This window comes from Carcharodon carcharias, chromosome 2, assembly GCF_017639515.1.
Source record: "Carcharodon carcharias isolate sCarCar2 chromosome 2, sCarCar2.pri, whole genome shotgun sequence".
NCBI classification, from domain to species: Eukaryota; Metazoa; Chordata; class Chondrichthyes; order Lamniformes; family Lamnidae; genus Carcharodon; species Carcharodon carcharias.
The window spans coordinates 118398416-118415976 of NC_054468.1; the positions used below are offsets into that span (position 1 = coordinate 118398416).

The 17561-nt window shown below is 39.7% G+C and overlaps 1 protein-coding gene across 5 annotated transcripts in view; it reads right to left on the reverse strand.

Moving 5' to 3' along the window:
- kif16ba (kinesin family member 16Ba) overlaps nucleotides 1-17561 on the reverse strand; it is a 146947-nt gene that overhangs the window by 84316 nt on the left and 45070 nt on the right. For all 5 annotated transcript variants that reach the window (XR_005946343.1, XM_041215291.1, XM_041215272.1 and 2 more), the window contains 3 exons: nucleotides 14927-15102; nucleotides 9676-9741; nucleotides 6857-6916 (listed from right to left, as the gene is read on the reverse strand). Coding sequence is in view for 4 of the 5 variants with exons in the window: in XM_041215291.1 (XP_041071225.1) it covers nucleotides 6857-6916; nucleotides 9676-9741; nucleotides 14927-15102 (302 nt within the window). In the remaining variant the exon portion in view is untranslated. The remainder of the gene's footprint in view (nucleotides 1-6856; nucleotides 6917-9675; nucleotides 9742-14926; nucleotides 15103-17561) is intronic.

Sequence of the window (17561 nt, forward strand, 5' to 3'; positions counted from 1 at the left end):
TTACTATGTGCATCTGTTTCAGTAATTAACAGCCTTTGAAGTGCTATGGGAGGAGGGGACGCTCATAACAAGAAACAAATTGAGGTGGTTTTTAACCGACATAATTGCCACCAACACAGAGGTCTACATGATGTGAGGCTTAACCCAGTTCAAAATACTATCAGCGGCAAGGAAGTTGCCTCTACAAGCCATTAGATAAGACTCTCTTCGTTAATGAGCATACTGGTGCAATCTGAATAAATTCAGATTTGTTTAGTTATGTTATCAAATGGGTACTACTGCATTAACTTGAAAGGATTTATTTTCCAAACTATGTATAAGAGAAGTGGACAAATTTGTGATTCAACAGGAATGAAGAAGGCTTGGGTTGGGTGACAAAGGAGGACTGGACCATGCACACTGAGTTACTAGCCCAGTAACATAAGCTCGATGCTACAAATGAATGAGCTTTGAAAAGGGCAAGCTAGATCTGTCTACATGCGTGCAGAGAAATCAAAGATAAAAATCGATGGGTTATATCTGGAAAAGCCATTTGTAAACAATCAATGGAATAATTAGTGGGACAGGTTTAGGATTAAATTATTGTACACACATTCTTCTGAATAGGAAGGGTAGCCACGCAAAGAGAACAAGCAGCAACAAAGGCAGTTATAATTATAATCTTTCTTGGGCTTGGATGTCCCAAAGTGCTTTACAGCCAATTAACTATGTTTGAAGTGTAGTCTCTGATGTAAGGTAGGAAACACGGCAGTTAATTTACGCTCAGCAAACTCACAAACAGCACTGTGATAATGGCTAGATAATCTGTTTTTTGTGATGTTGGTTGAGGGATAAATATTAGCTAGGACACCAGGGAGAATTTCCTTATTCTTCTTCGAAACAATGCTATGGGATCTTTTACATCAACCCAAGATGGCTGACAGTGCATCGCACTCATTATTTTCAGCTTCCTCTGCTCCATCACTTTTCCAGCCACTAATCCCTTGTCCTTGGGAATGCTCTCCCTAAATCCCTCTGCTCTGCCCATACTTTGGGAGCCTTCGCCATGACCGCACCCAGGATCCACCATCATTTCAATATCCCTCCAAATGAAGTCCACAACTGACCTGCAGAAATGTAAATATTGTGGAAAAAGGGCGTTTTGTCGGAGCTTTTCATCTTGCACTCATCAGGACAATTGCAAGAACACCAATGTCAAGGGAAGCAGTAACTTTGTAATGTATGAGAAGAGCGTGTTGATTGGTTGGCAAGTGGACACTGATTAGTAAAGGCATTGCCATGGAGAATGCACCAGTTAAAGGCGATTGACAGTTACCTGCCAAGCAATGTTTGAAATTTAAAACAGGTAGCTTGACTCTGATTGGTCAAGGCATTGCCCTGAGGAATGAACCAACGAATGGCTACCACTTATTTTGTTTAGCTGAAACAGGCACAATGTGCTTTCTGTCTGGAAAGAACAGGGCCCTGTGTATTAATGTATGTAGCTTCCAGTACATGCAAGTGCACCACAATGCGAGCCTGACTGACAATCCTAAATTAGTCATCAGTGTAATTTTTAGCACTCTGAGGATTATTTAGCAGATACTGTCCAATCGCAGAATCACATCTAATGTTGGACACTGTGTTTTGAATTTTGCAAACAGAAGCTGGTTGGGTATGGTCTGTTGCAAACAGTAGAAGGGACATAAATAAAAATAGCTGGAAAAACTCAGCAGGTCTGACAGCATCTGCAGAGAGGAATACAGTTAATGTTTCAAATCTGTATGACTCTTCATCAGAACTGAGGAAGTATAGAAATGAGGTGAAATATAAGCTGGTTGAGGGGGGTGGGACAGGTAGAACTGGATAGAGGGTCAGTGATGGGTGGAGGCAAAGAAGGGATTGTCATAAACAAAAGGACAAAGGGGTGTTGATGGTGGTGATCCGAGGAGAACTCCTTGGCTTTTCCTCAATAGTGCCACGGGATCTTTTATGTTCACTTGCGAGGGCAGACAGAGCTTGGTTTAATATCACATCCAAAACACAAAAAGCTGGCAATTCCAGAAATCCACCATTATCAGTGTGGTCTTTATTTAGAACCATAGAAATTCTGATATCGACCTGAAACTTTAACTCTGTTCCTCCACAGATGCTGCCTGGCCTAAGTATTTCCAGCATTTTTTGTTTTTATTTCAGATCTCCAGCATCCGCAGTATTTTGCTTTTATCTCAGTAGCAGGGACATGCTGTTTAATGTGATCCGCCAGTCTTTGGGCTGTATGGCCTACATGCCTAGCATCCCACTGGCACTGAAATTCATATACCACATGACTCATTTGGGTAATAGGCAGAATGTCTTTTTGGCTTGATGGTTAGTGACAAATACCACTTGTGTTGCTCCTGCATAGTAGCAGCATCAGGGACTCTCTAAGTAAGCTTCTCCTGGTGATTTCCTGACTATCTAATATCGTTGGCCTCTAGTTTTGCTCTTCCACAAGTGGAAACACTCTGGGCAGAATTTTACAGCAGCGGGATGTCGTCAATGGGATTTATAACGGCCCGCTGCACTTTACGGCCCCAACCCTGCTGAAATGGGGCCGTAAAATTCTGCCCTCTATGTCTATTCCATCAAAACCTTTTATAATTTTAAAGATGCGCTTTAGGTCACCTGCCAGCCTTTTCTGGAAATAGGCAACTTAGATTGTCCATCCTTTCCTGATAGGTATTAAGCTCTCAGTTCTGGTATCATCCTTGTAAGTTTTTTTTTGCACCTTCTCCAGTGCTTCTATATCCATTATGTAATACAATGACCAGAAAAAGGGCACAGTACTCTGTGTGGTCTAACCAAGGTTCTATCCAAGTTTAGCATAATGTCTCCATGTTTCATAGAATCATACTACTGAAATGTAGGAAATGCAACAGCCAATTTGCACACAGCAAACTCCCACAAACAGAATGTGTTATTGACCAGATAGTTTACTTTTAGCAGTGTTGGTTGAGCGGCAAACATTGGAAAAAGTACCAAGGAGAACTCCCTGGCTCTTCCTCAATAGTGCCACGGGATCTTTTATGTTCACCTGCGAGGGCAGACAGAGCTTGGTTTAATATCACATCCAAAACACAAAAAGCTGGCAATACCAGAAATCCATCATTCTCAGTGTGGCCTTTATTTAGAACTATAGAAATTCTAATAAAAGGTCATCTCGATCCAAAACTTTAACTCTGTTCCTCTCTCCACAGATGCTGCCTGGCCTAAGTATTTCCAGCATTTTTTGTTTTTATTTCAGATCTCCAGCATCTACAGTAGATTCCCCACACGTTTTTCCCTGCATGCTAATCAAAAATTCATAAGCAAGCAATCTACTAAATGAATGCTTGAAGGAAAATATTAGGAACAGTTCATGTGCAACTTGAAATTAAACATTTTATAGCCAACGCCATCATTTCTATTAATCTGTGAAGCATATCTCATTTGCACTCATTGATTAAACAACTAGTTATTAGCGCTCCAATTTTCTCAATGCAAGTAATTACCATTTCAATTAATGATACAGTACATAAACGGGGATATTGTAAATTGCATTGTAATGTTTTTTCCAAGTGTGTCTGCCTTGGCTCAGTTATAGCCCACATGTGAGTGAAATGGTAATGAATTCATGCCTGATTTGAAAGACTTGGCCACATGATCTAGACTGACAATCTAGTGCAGTACTGAGGGAATACTCTACTCTTGGAGGTGCCATCTTTCAGATGAGACATTAAACTGAGACCCCATTTACTCTCTCGGGTAGACGTAACAGATCCAATGGCATAATTCATATTATTTATCCCTCAATAAATAATAATCTCACTTTTCTCATTGCTATTTGGAGGAGCTTGCCGTGCACAAAACTGGCTGCCACATTTCCCTATATTACATCAGTGACTATACTTCAAAAGTTTTTCACTGGCTACATTCAGAGTGAATTTGAACATACTTCTTTTTGGTGACAAACTTTCATTCATTCGGACAAAGGCACAGGAATAGTGGCTGGACAGTTTGGAATGCAGTGGATGGCAAGGTTTTTGGGATTCAGTTTGGCGCAAAGGGTGTGTGGGGAAGGGGTGGGGTGGTGGTGTCCAACAGTGATGCATTAATAAGAACTGAACTTTGCACAGTAAGACTGTGTTACAGCAAGAAGATTGTGATGGGCAGGGTGGGTGGATTGTACGGCTGAAGATCAGCACCCGAGAAGGTGATTCACTAGGTCCTACCTATGAAAAGTCAAGATGAAAAAACAGAGCTAAGACAGTGGGACAGTTGTGGATTCAAATAGATTTGGCATAGCAATATTTGTGCTTTGTAAATAGCGCAGGCAATGTTATTCTTCAAATACATTGGGGAAATACAGCAATATTCGCTTGTTTTACATTGACTGGCAGTCCAGATAACATCTTGGATACCATCTTTTGTACACAAGGGTGACTGTCAACCATCTAATGGATACTTGGAAATCAGATTAATCTTAATATGACAGTTGTAATAAACTTGGGGCTGCTAAGAAAAATCAGTATTTACATGATGTAATGTGGCTTATAAAACTGAGCTTTCAACTTTAGGAGCAACAATTTATCACCACATAAGAGTTCCTGTTAAACAGGTATTAATCAGTCGTGGAGCCATTTGACAGGTTTTTCCACTCTGGCCTAGTGACCACAACACATTAAATGCCACTATGAGCCATTCCTTCACTGTTCTGGAACTCCCCTCCCTTGTAGCACTGTGGAAGTATCTATACCACATGGACTGCAGCGGTTCAAGGCAGCGGCTCATCACCTCCTGCTCAAAGGCAAACAGAATTGGCCTTGAGGCTGGCCTAGTCAGCGACACCCAGATCCCAATAATTTAAAAAAAAACTTTTATTGATCTTCAACAAATTATGGCACAAAATTGTTGGTGAAAACCAGTAGTTGAGTAGGATTGACATCTAATGCTTTGAAACACCTTACATAAATAAACTGAAACACCAAATAAATTTAAAATTTACTTGCTTTTTTCAGCCTTTGTATACCCTTCAATATAGGTTACCACAAATACATTTTGAATAAAGCTGCAAATCAAGCATTGGCTAGAAGTAATATTAATTTAACAGATTTATAAAATGTCTCAAAAAGGTATACAACTAAAGGTGTAAAAACAAGGTGTCTCTTCACTTTTACTTAGGACAGATGCCTCAGATCTGTCAACATATTTCGTATGACAAGGAAATACTCATCAAATTTAACAGTGGGGTAACTAACTATACTCTTTGACTTTGCACCATGAAATCTGTTGTCATTTAATCTCTCCTGCTTTTCACCCCATCGCGGACATTCCCTTTTGTGCTTCATACCTTACCACACCTTCTCACCGCCAGCCCCCTCCCTCCTCAGCCCACTTCAAATGCTCAAAACCTGTTACATTTCTAACTTTTCCAGTTCTGATGAGAGGTTGGAGACCTGAAACGTTAGCTGTTTCTCTCTCCACAGGAACTGCCAGGCCTGCTGAGTATTTCCAGCATTTTCCATTTCTATAACTAACTTGGTATATTCTTATACCAAATGAGGTTGGTCTAGATGCCCCAAAAGCCATGATTAAAACAAATTTTCTGTCAAGATATTGAAGTTACTCCCTCCAATCTCTGGTCACTCAAACAAAATCAGCTCATCAGTCAAGCAGTCTCAATCCCGATATTATACTGACAATTAATTTCACATTGCACTTCTTCCAAATTATCGCAAAGGCAGCATTTTAAAAAAATTAATCCCGCAGCATTTTGATGCAATAAACTTAAGTATTACTGAAATGTAGGTAGCTTCATATAGGAGGCACCAGTAAGTAATTGGTAAAATAAGACAACCGGGGCAGAAGTTAATGCACCCAGGAAGTGAGTTCCTAGGCGGGGGGCGGCGGGGGGGTGTGGGGGGGTTTGGTCGGGTAGGAAGGTGCACAGTGATGACCCCACCGCCTCCCCGGTTTATATCCAGGGTGGGAAGTTTTAGGATGGCCATCTCATCATGATGCCAATTGAGGCCTTGAAGTGGACAATTAATATGCACTTAAGGGCCTCATCCCAACACCACTGGTGTTTAACCAACAGCAGCTGGGGGACTTGCCATGTGAGGTGGCCAACGAACAAACCTACCTACCGGAAGTGATCTCTCGTTCAAAAGGTACTCAGTGCCTGAGTGAGAAACCTGGCATCGGAAAGCTGGGGGCCCACTGAAAGCCATCCTCTGCCCTTTCCTTCGACCCAGCAACACCCTCTCAATGATCCCCATTCCATCATCGCTCACCTTTCTCCAGAGATCCCATGATGAACTCTGTCGAAGGCCCAAGTGAATTACTGGCAGCAGCCACCACTCCCAGTGGCGCTGCTGGTAATGGAATGCTGCCGGCCTCTGATTGGCAGGCAGCTCTTGGAGGGATAGGGTTTCTGCCCTGCTGGGGTATGTCCTGTAATTAAATGTCCTGCGTGGAGCCAGCTGTTCCGTTGGCAGGATTCTCACTGCCCATTAAAGATTTAATTTCTTCGGGTCCCTGGGGATCGAGTCAGCGGGTGTGTTGCCAGTTTTGGCGTCAGATGTCGGGCCCCCAAGTCTTCCACCTTATGTGTGCTACATATGGGTTTCTTTCATCCATTGTCAGGTGAACTCCTTAAAGTTCATAGCAAAATATCGGAATCATTTAAGTTAAATATTTTCTTAAATATTAGTGATTAATCAGATGTAAATTTTAATCATTCCATTTACTTCAGCAATAATATCTTTCATCACCAAATGTATGAATATTAATCAGGCAATTACCTGATTAAGTACTTGCCATGGGCAAAGTGCAAAATACTTTATGCTAGACCTACCTTAAGGATATTTTGTGTTTCATTCCATTTATTCGTCCATTCTTTGGTCAGTTCCTCTACCTAACAGGCAACAACCAATGAAGCATTTCAAATTAATAAATTTTCTCTGCACCAAATCCGCTTCCCACAGATGCAGAACAGTTAGTGAGAAACATGTTGCACCTGGATCCCTTTGTGAAACAGCTATTAGCAGATATTCCATAGCAGTTCAGTTATTTTAGTCCACATTAAGTAGCTAAGCCAGGTAACCTGAAATCAGTGCTAAAAGATTTATTTCTTAAAAAACAAAATCATGGAACAAGCACTAAAGATTCAGGAGAACATCCCCTACCCACAAACAGATGTCTAATCATTGACATGCAAGAATTTGGACAATAAAATCCCAGTTGTCACCGAGTTTAAAAAGCATAATCCTAATGTGGAATGCTGGTCTGGGATTCATTCTGATTCTGAACAGGGTGTGTTTAAAAATTACAAATTTAATTACAATGCAGATGAAATAGAAATTATCTATCACAGCATATTCTAGTTTTCTGAACACATTGGGATTTTCCGCAATCACAAATGCTGCGATTTGCTGTATTTGTATCTATGTTACCACAAACCCTTCATAAAAACTGCACAACTATTAATAGTTCGGAGTCCAGGGTTGTTTCCTCCAAGAATGCCAATTATGCATGCTTGTATTTAGGTCAATAAAATTCTCCTTCAGCACTCATATCATTGGGTGAAGAGTTAAACTGAAACTAGAGAACACAGTACTGATCTGCTCAAAGAGTTTGTTTGGAAATGGAAGTCCAGTTTGCCTCTGCCCAAAAAGACTTGCAAGCAAGTGAGATGAATCTTTGTTCAGTGCACAAAGAAAGTAAGATGTGTGCGCATCTCAACATCATCTCTACAGATTAGAATACTGGAAATTTAATTTGATTTTAGCTTATTTCAGCTGGAACTCGACAATTACTTTGGCAAGAAAACTGTATTTAAACTTCTCGATAATTCTGCACCATTTTTTATGGTTAGTCTGCGCCAACAACCTGAATTTCTTTATTCTCTCATGCCAGCATTTGTTGCCCATCCCTAACTGCCCTTGAACTGAGTGGCTTGCTAGGCCATTTCAGAGGGCAGTTAAGAGTCAACCACATTGCTGTGGGTCTGGAGTCACACGTAGGCCAGACAAGGTAAGGATTTCCTTCTCTAAAGGGCATTAGTGAACCAGAAGGGTTTTTACAACAAACAATAATAGTTGTCATGGTCACTATCACTGAGACTAGCTTTCTATTCCAGATTTAATAATTGAATTTGAATTCCACCAGCTGCCGTGGTGAGATTTGAACCCATGTCCCCAGAGCCTCTGGATTAGTATTGCAGTGACGTTACCACTATGCCACCATTTGCCCCAAATATTTCACCAATCCATCTAATTGAATGAAAAAATAATCTAAAGCCAGAATATATCTGAAAGGAACAGAGGATCTTGCCGATAGGGTTAGATGAAGATGGGCGATGAAATGCTCATGTGGAGCATGGACCAGTTGGACCGATGGCCTGTTTCTGTGCTGAAAATTCTATTTAAGGCAATATAAAATAGTGACCGCTGAGTAACTATATGAATCCACAGGACGTTATGATCACTCTTGTTGTAAAATGTGAACTTTCCTGCTTTTTCCAATGTTGTTTGGTGCATATTGACCAATACTCATTGTTTTTGTAAATTTGTTAACCAAGGATAGTTTTTCCAAGGGTAATGCTTTCTGCAATTGGAGTGTGTGCATTTTTGTGCCAATTTTGTCCTCATCAAAGTGAGAAAATATAGCCTAAAACATAGTAGCAAAGGTTTATAATAAGACATCCCTATCTATAGATCAGTGTTTTATAATGGTAAACCACGTACAAGATATTTCATTATCAATGTTTGTTCCCAAACCAATTGAGACTCTCAAAGTGCTTTCTGAATAAACTCATTCCCCGTTTTTTGTCCTCCTCCCAGAGTAACTGAAATTTGAATGCACAAATTATGTTTTTGTGTAAAACCTTTCAAAAAACAAACTAATTAACTAGAGCACAATTATATTTTTCCACTAAATTGCCTCTTACACCTTTACAAGTATTTACTTGAAGGATTCAGGCTCTCACGAATGACAGGACTTAGCCTGACATTTGTGACAAGAATGGAACTCTGCTTAGGTGAAAACAAATCTTTCAAAGGATGTGCAGTGTACATTTCCCAGGATTTATCAGCAGCACTTATCTAGCCAAACAAAACATTATTTCTTTCACAGCTTCTAACAATATTTTTTCTGGTTCTGTTATCCAAGTGCTTGGAAGACAAATTATACAACAAATTTCAAAGTGTAAGATTTATGTTGATTTTGAAGTGTTTGCATGTAAGAGAGAGAAAGAGTGGAAGAGAGAGAAAAAGAGGAGAGAAAGAGAGTCCTATTGTAGCTTTTGTTTTGTATTCTATTGGAAAGAGATACTGGACCACAGTCACAGATGATGTTACTGGTGACTTTCATTAGGTTAAGGCATGAAAAATATAAAATCAAGGTGCAATATAAAAAGGACAGAATGGGTGACTCTAAAATGGAGACTAAATTATATCTAAAGCTCTGACCGAATCCTCTAATCCTGCTTCAAATGTGGATCACACTTGGTCTTGTCTCCTGTTTAAATGTCATGGGTGATCAACTAATTTTATACAGTAGGACCAAATGGCCTGTGTCTCTGATATAAATTCAATATAATTTATGTAATTGGAGAATTAATTTAAAGTTATCTCTCAATACCAAAAGGAGTATGTACAACATAAAATTACTTACTCTAGCTTCATTTTGTTGAAGCTTCTCCTCCATACTTAAAGCTGTCGGAGAATCCAATAACGCAATCTGAAAGGAAAATATATTTGGCTGTGGGTAAACACATGTCTTAGTATGAAATTAGACAACATGGAGAGAAACCTATAGCCTGCAGTGGAGAGTTCTCAGCATCACACTCATGATCCACATTTGCATACTTACTGCTGCAAATATTCACACACAACCTAGATACTATGCATGCCAAAAGCCATACTCCATCATATCTCAAACAGTACAAGCTTCAGTATTTTAATTTTTATGTTATCAAAAAAGAAAAGGGTTTATGGAGGACGTCTGCTAACTGTGGGATAATTCTCTCTCTGGGTTAAGCAATACAGTGAACCGTCTGAAAACATTTTTGTTGAAGCTTTGCCATCAAGCCAAAAAGGCATTCTGCCTATCACATAAATGAGTAATGTGGTATATAAATTTCAGGGCCATTGCGATGCTAGGTATGTAGGTCACACATCCCAAGGACTGGCGGATCATATCAAACAGCATGTCCCAGCCGCTGTTCTCAACGGGCAAGGTACAGACCGTACGCAACCAGCCCGCACTTGCAAAACTCAAAACAGTGTCTAACATTAGATGCTATTCCGCGATTGGACAACATTTGCTAAATAATCCTTAGTTTGCTAAGAATTATGCTGACAGCCAATTTAAGATTGTCAGTTGGACTCGCAGTGTGGCACATTAGCGAATACTGGAAGTTATTTACATTAATACACAGGCCATGTTCTATGCAGACAGAAAGAACATGTACACACACTGCGCCTGTTTCAGCTAAATAAGTGACAGCCATTTGCTGGTTCATTCCTCAGGGCAATGCCTTGACCAGAGTTAAGCTGCATGGTTTAAATTTCAAACAATGCTTAGCAGGTAACTGTCAATCACCATCAACTGGTACATTCTCCATGGCAATGCCTCTACCAATCAGAGTCCAATTGCCAGCCAATCAGCACTCTTCTCATACAGTATAAATTGTTGCTCCCTTTACACTTGTTATTCTTGCAAATTGTCCTGATGAGTGCAAGATGAAAAGCTTCAATAAAATGACTTTTTTTTTAAGTAATACTCAAGTTCTGTATTACCAAATGACTATTTGTCTGGGAACATTCACCTATCTAGAGGGTACCATCTTGCATGGCTAATTTTTCAGTGATGTAATTTTTCTGAATTCTTAAGCCAAATGCATTTGAAACTGTCATATCTATAGTCGTTTGATAGTACAGAACTGGACTATTGTTGAAAAAAGTGACATGTCGAAGCTTTTCATCTTGCACTCCTCAGGACATTTTGCAAGAATACCAACGTAAGGGGAAGACAACAATTTGTACTGGATGTGAAGAGTGCTGATTGGTTGGCAAGTGGGCTCTGATTGGTAGAGGCGTTGCCATGGAGAATGCACCAACTGATGGTAACTGACAATTAACTGCTGAACATCGTGTGAAATTTAAACCAGGCAGCTTGACTCTGATGGTCAAGGCACTGATCTGAGGAATGAGTCACTTATTTTGTTTAAATGAAACAGGCGCAATGTGTGTGCACATTCCATCAATCTGCAAAGAACAGGGCCCTGTGTATTAACATATGTAGCTTTCAGTGCACGCAATTGCATCACACCATGAGCCCGATTGACAATCTTAAATTAGCTGTTAGTGTAATTCCTAGCACCTGAGGATTATTTAGCAAATGTTGTCCAATTGCGGAATCACATCTAATGTTGGATACTTTTGAGTTTTGCAAGCATGGGCTGGTTGGATACGGTCTGTACCTTGCCTGTTGCAAACAGCGGCTGGGGCATGCTGGTTGATACAATCTGCCAGCCTTTGTACGGCCCAGCATCACACAGATACTGAAATTCATATACCATATTACTTATTTGTGTGATAGGTAGAACATCTTTTTGGGTTGACAGCAGCATCTTGTTAGTGGTGAATACCACTCGTGTTGCTACTTCATAGTAGCATCATGAAACAGTATAAATTGTCGTTTTCCCCTTATATTGATATTCTTGTGAAGTGTCCTGATAAGTACAAGACAAAAAGCTTTGACATGTCACTTTTGTTCAGCAATATCTCTTATCTTTGATAATATTGCGGGTGCCTGGCAGACACACTGCTTGTTTTTGGAACAAGGTAAACTATCTGATATGCAAAATGGGTATAAAAAGCAACCAGGGATAGATCATGAACACAAACAAAATCTGATGATCAAAAACTAATCATCTGCAAATGACATTTAGCCAACTGCTACCAAAATGGTCTGCCCCACCTTGACGAATGATTTGTCCAGGCAACTTCTAAAAAGGACTCCAAATCTTTTGCACAAGAAATTGCCAATGATTATTTCTCTCTCTTCCTACTTCACTGCTGCCATTCTAGGCACAACTACCCCTTGAATAAGCACAATGCTGCCATCTGTACCTCTCTCAGCAATCTCCAAAGGTCCCATCAAGGCAACCGTTACTGTCTCATAAGCAACTATTCCATTTACCACATCCTCCCTTTTCAATAAGCTTCTCATCCAACATGCTCAGTAGGGGGTAGGGGGTGTGGCGGGCATGGTGTCTGATGTTCCAATCTCCTTTCCATTCCTACTCACCCACCCACTACTGTTGCCATGGACTTTGCGCCACGTTTTCCTCCAGTATGTTCAACTCCTCTCCATTCACTGACCTCTTATCCAACTTCCATATTAACTGTCCACCCATATACAGTCATCTTGTCATCTCTCAATTACCTTTCTACTCCAATGCTCTCTATCACTAACAAGGCCAGCTCTGACCACTTCTTTGCATCCCTCACCACCATCAATCCCGACTTTGTTCTGGAAAAGGAATTGCCCCAAATCACTTAAAGCTGCACTTTCCAAATCCCAACTGCATAACCGTCTGCCCTCAATTCATCACAGTGCTTCTGCAGCCATTGAGCTGCTTAACCATTTCCTTATATATATATACCTATGATCCCCACCAAGCGGTCAGTAAAACCTCAACCTTCTCCCATCCCAGTCAATCCGCTGGTATGATCTTTATCTTCTATTTCATGAAGGCTATAAGGGCTGCAGATTTGAGTGCATCTAGGACACAACTAGTTTAGCAATCCTTCACCAGGTCTGGCTAACTAATCTGGCTGATTAAAAGCACTATACAAATATAATACAATGGCGGGGTTGTCCCATGAGGAGACATTAAGGAGACTGGACATATATTCTGTAGAATTTAGAAGGATGAGAGGTGATTTCATTGAAGCATACAAAATTCTTACAGGGCTCAAGATAGATGCAGGAAGGATGTTTCCTTTAGCTGGGGAGGGGTGGTCTACAACCAGGGGACATAGTCTTGGAATAAGAGGTAGACCATTTAGGACTGAGATGAGGAGGAATTTCATCACTCAGACACTGGTGAATCTTTGGAATTCTCAACGCCAGAGGGCTGTGTCGGTTCAGTCACTGAATATGTTCAAGACAGAGATCATCAGATTTCTAGATATTAAAGATATCAAGGGATATGGATATTGTGTGGGAAAATGGCCATGATCTTAGTTGAACAGCGAAGCAAGCTCAAGGGGCCCCAATGGCCTACTGCTCTATATCCTATGTTCCTATGTACAAATATTAGCATAGTTGTAAATTACAGAGCAATTCCACCATCATGTTATATAGTTCTCTTAAAAATAGGAGGGCATAGAACAAACAGAATCTTGGTTCAAATAAGAATTCTCAAATATATGTTGAGGAATGGTACACTCTTCACACAGCATTAATATTTCTCAATCAGGAACCAGGAGCAGAGTAAAGCTACCTATACATGGCCTCAATTTTGTCTTATTTCAGATGTCAGAACTATATCATCTACTGCATCTGTGAGGACTTTTCACCTGCCCACACCAATCAGCCTGTGGTCCGCCTGAGTTTCAGAGAATGCCACATTAGTTCAAATGTAATGCAAACTATGCTAAATTATGGCCAGTTAGGAATGCTGCAAATACACATTCAATTTGCAATTAACAAACAAAACAAAACCATGTGATCTGTCAAGATTCAATATGAAACAGTCCCAAAGATGAACAGTATTCTAACCCAGATTATTACTCAATTAGCTTTTTTATTTAATTTTTTAAAAAATTAATTCACAGTTAAAACCTGAAGATCAGTGGAATAAGCCCTCTCTACTTTGAAGGAAATTGCCAGTAGGTCTCAAATGAATCCAGGCACCTTTGTTGCTCTTAATATCATGTAATATAGAACACTCAAAAACTTGTGCTGCAAGTCAGATTAGTCAAACACCTTTTTTTCAGGATATTAGATTCCTGTCATTCTATAGAAACTCTGCTGGACCTTGCTGTCTAACTGATTACTGGAGACAGAAATTCTCTCTGGAGTTACCACACCGGTCATCTCTTGTAGCCAAAAATATAATTGCCTTACTCTTTCGATTGGAAGTCCAGTAAGATTAACAAGGTATTTTGGATAGTTCAGAATGCATTAAACTAAAATTATTAGTCCGGGGGTATTATATCATATGCATTTTAATAAAAACGCTCTACTAAAAGATTGCTTAAAATGAGACACTTCAGTATTTCTCCACAGGGATATTTCACCCTCTGAACCATACCATCAATACAAGTTTTGTTTTTAAAGACCAAACCAAGCCCGGGTAGCTCAAATGCAATGAATTTTAGTGCACTTGAAATTTAGGTGGATTAGGTACAGATTGACACCAGACTTGCTACACTTTACTGGACATCTAGTGCTAACAGCTGAGGTTATGTTCTAAACACACCACTGCTTTTCAATTTCACCCACAAGCTCAGCTAAAACTGTACAAGAAAACCTTGGCTGCCACCTAGAGCTGAAACAAGAAAATTGAAGTCCCTGTATCCAAGTCAATTATTAATCTTGATCAGGAGTGGATTACATCCAAAAGAAAGTTTCTTAATTAGGTTTATAATTCTTCAAAGCTCCATTAATTTTTTTGTGGAAGGGTCGTTAACATGTTCCCATTATCCCTGCAACAATCCATGCAGGAAAATTGCAACTTCTATAAGCCAAGCTCAATGAGTATAAATGACTTAGCCATTAGTTGTACAACTCAATTAGTCTTGAGGTTACCATAATGTAATAAGGCAATTAAAATTGGTAATCAGGAACTCTTTACCCCCACAAAAAAAATAAAAATAAATTACCAATCCATCAAAAGATAAAAACTAACCTGATTCCCCTGTGCAAGTAAAGCCTTCAGTCGTGCTATTTCAGCACGGAGCTCACGAATGAGTTTGACATTAGAATCTTCATTAATGGTAGGTTTGTTGATGATGTTTTTGGCCCTGTTTGCATAGCGAAGTGTACTCAATGTTTCCCCATAATTGACATCTGCTGGTGAAATGGCTACACCAAAAAGGATAATGAAAAGTAATGAAGTATTGAGTTACCTATCAGATATTCAAAGCATCTTTATATAAGACAATCCTGAAACAAAACAGAATTCTTCATACAACTTACAATGGAATGACATATCATTAGCGTGGGGTGATGTAACAGAAAGGCGGATTTCACGGTCAGTGGCAAAATGATGGAGCTTGCCACTGACCTCAAAGAAGGCTAGCGATCTACGTGGTATGGAATCGCCCTTTCCCATCTTCGATTTTGGCTTCGGCTCAAGGGGACCTCCAGACATCCAGCAACAGTGATGTCATCAAGCAGGCTAAGCAGCCCCTGAAGAAGTCTGTGAAAGCACCCTTTCGAGGAGCAGGGCATCACTGACAGCAACTTCTAGATTCCCTCATTTAACTGCACACATACAGACATCAGAAGTTGCTATCAGTATCACAAATGCAACAATGACGAAAAGGGGAATTTGAGAATTCTCACAGACATTATATCCCACTGATTTTCCTTCACTTTTTAATAATTTTAGGCAATGAAATAACGACTGGGTCATATATATAGGATTAAGTTAGAAGTCGAAATGCTAAACTTTAAAAAGATTTTTAAAATGTGGATTTTTATGAAAATGGGGAAATTTGATATTTCACAAATATAAAATTAGCTTTTCAGGGTTAGATAGGTTGTTTACAATAATTATGAATTTAGCATGCCGTTAAAAATCTAGTCACATCTCATTCAACAAGACTCAACATTTTCCAAGATTTTTTACAGTGAGACTAATAGCATAAAAGTGGAAGTTCGCATTAATTCAAGTGATTTCAAAGATTTCTTGTTGCAGGAACTTCCAATTCTATATTTTTACCCAGAACAATGCGTTAGCTGAATGCAGATCCTGCAGTCTGGACATATGAAATATGCACAATTTAAAGAATGCATCGGTGGCTCATAGCTTGCAAATACAATGCTTCTTTTAGTCTTTAACAATTATCTATTTTTTTAATAAAATTCATAGAATAATAGAAACTTCTAGCACAGAACATCATTCGGCCCATCATGCCTGTGCCTGGTCTTTAAAAAAGCCATTGCACTTAGTTCCATGTCCCAGCTTTTTTGTCCATGACTTACAAACTCATCTTCAAGTCCTCGCCCTTTTGAAATTATAAATGGAACCAGTTTCCACCACCTTTTCAGGCAATGACCAGATAAGACCAAGTCTTAGTGAAAAAAATTCTCCTTCTCCCCACTTTTGCCAATGGTTTTGAGTCGATGACTAGTTATTGACCAAGTCATGAGAGGGAATTACTTTTCCCTACTATCTTGATTAAAAACTCATCTTGAAAACCCCTGTTGTGTCATCGCTTAACTTTCTCTATTCCTAGGAGAGCAGTCTTAGCTTTTCCAACATCTCCTCATAACTGAAGCTCCTCATCCTTGGTAACACCTGGTTAACCACCTCTGCACCCTTTTAAAGTTTTTACATCTATCTGGAAGTGTGGTGCCCAGAACTGTCTACAATACTCTGTTTGCGACCTAACCAGTGATTTATAAAATTCTAGAAAGATCTCTTTGCTTCTATTGCTCCATTTATAAACCCAAGTAACCCAAATGTTTTTTTAACTACCTGATCAACTTGCCTTGCTAATTTTAAGGATTTGTGTAAATGGGCTCTGTAGCCTCTGCTCATCTCCACTTTAAGATAATGTCATTTATAGAATACTGACTTTCCATATTAGTCCCCCAAGAGTGCATCACTTCACACTTCTCTGCACTATAATCCATCTGCCATGCTTCTGCCCATTTCACCATCCTGTTTATGTCATCCTGAAGCCTGTAACTAGCCTCATCATGATCTACTACTTTGCCAAGTTTCGTATAATCTGCAAACTTTATAATGTTGTTCCCTACACCCGAGTCTAGGTCATTTATAAAAATTGCACAGTCACGAGCATAAAACTGACCCTTTGGGAACACCACTGCAAACCACCTCAGTCTGAAAAACATTCACCCACCATACTTCGCTTCCTGTCACTGAGCCTATTTTGTATCTATACTGCCTGCTGCTGCTTGGAGTTACTCCAGCCAGAAGATCTGCTGTCATGGTATGCCACCCTCATCTGTCTAGCGCCAACCTCACACATCCTCTGTAATTCATCTGCAACTACTCAGTCTATACTGCCACTTTCCACTTAATTCCATGGGCTTCCATCTTCTAAATAGACTTCCATACCTAAATAGGCCTCCTGTGGTTATTTTGTTGAATTTTTTCCAGAAGTCCATATATATATATCTACTGTACCACTGTGATCAACCTTCTATATTACCTCAAAAAATCCAATCAAGTTAGTCGGACACATTTGCCTTCAACAAATCCATACTGGCTTTCCTTGATTAACCCATGCTTTTTCAAATGAAAGATAATTTTGTCCTGATAACGGGTACCAGTAAGTTCACCACCACTA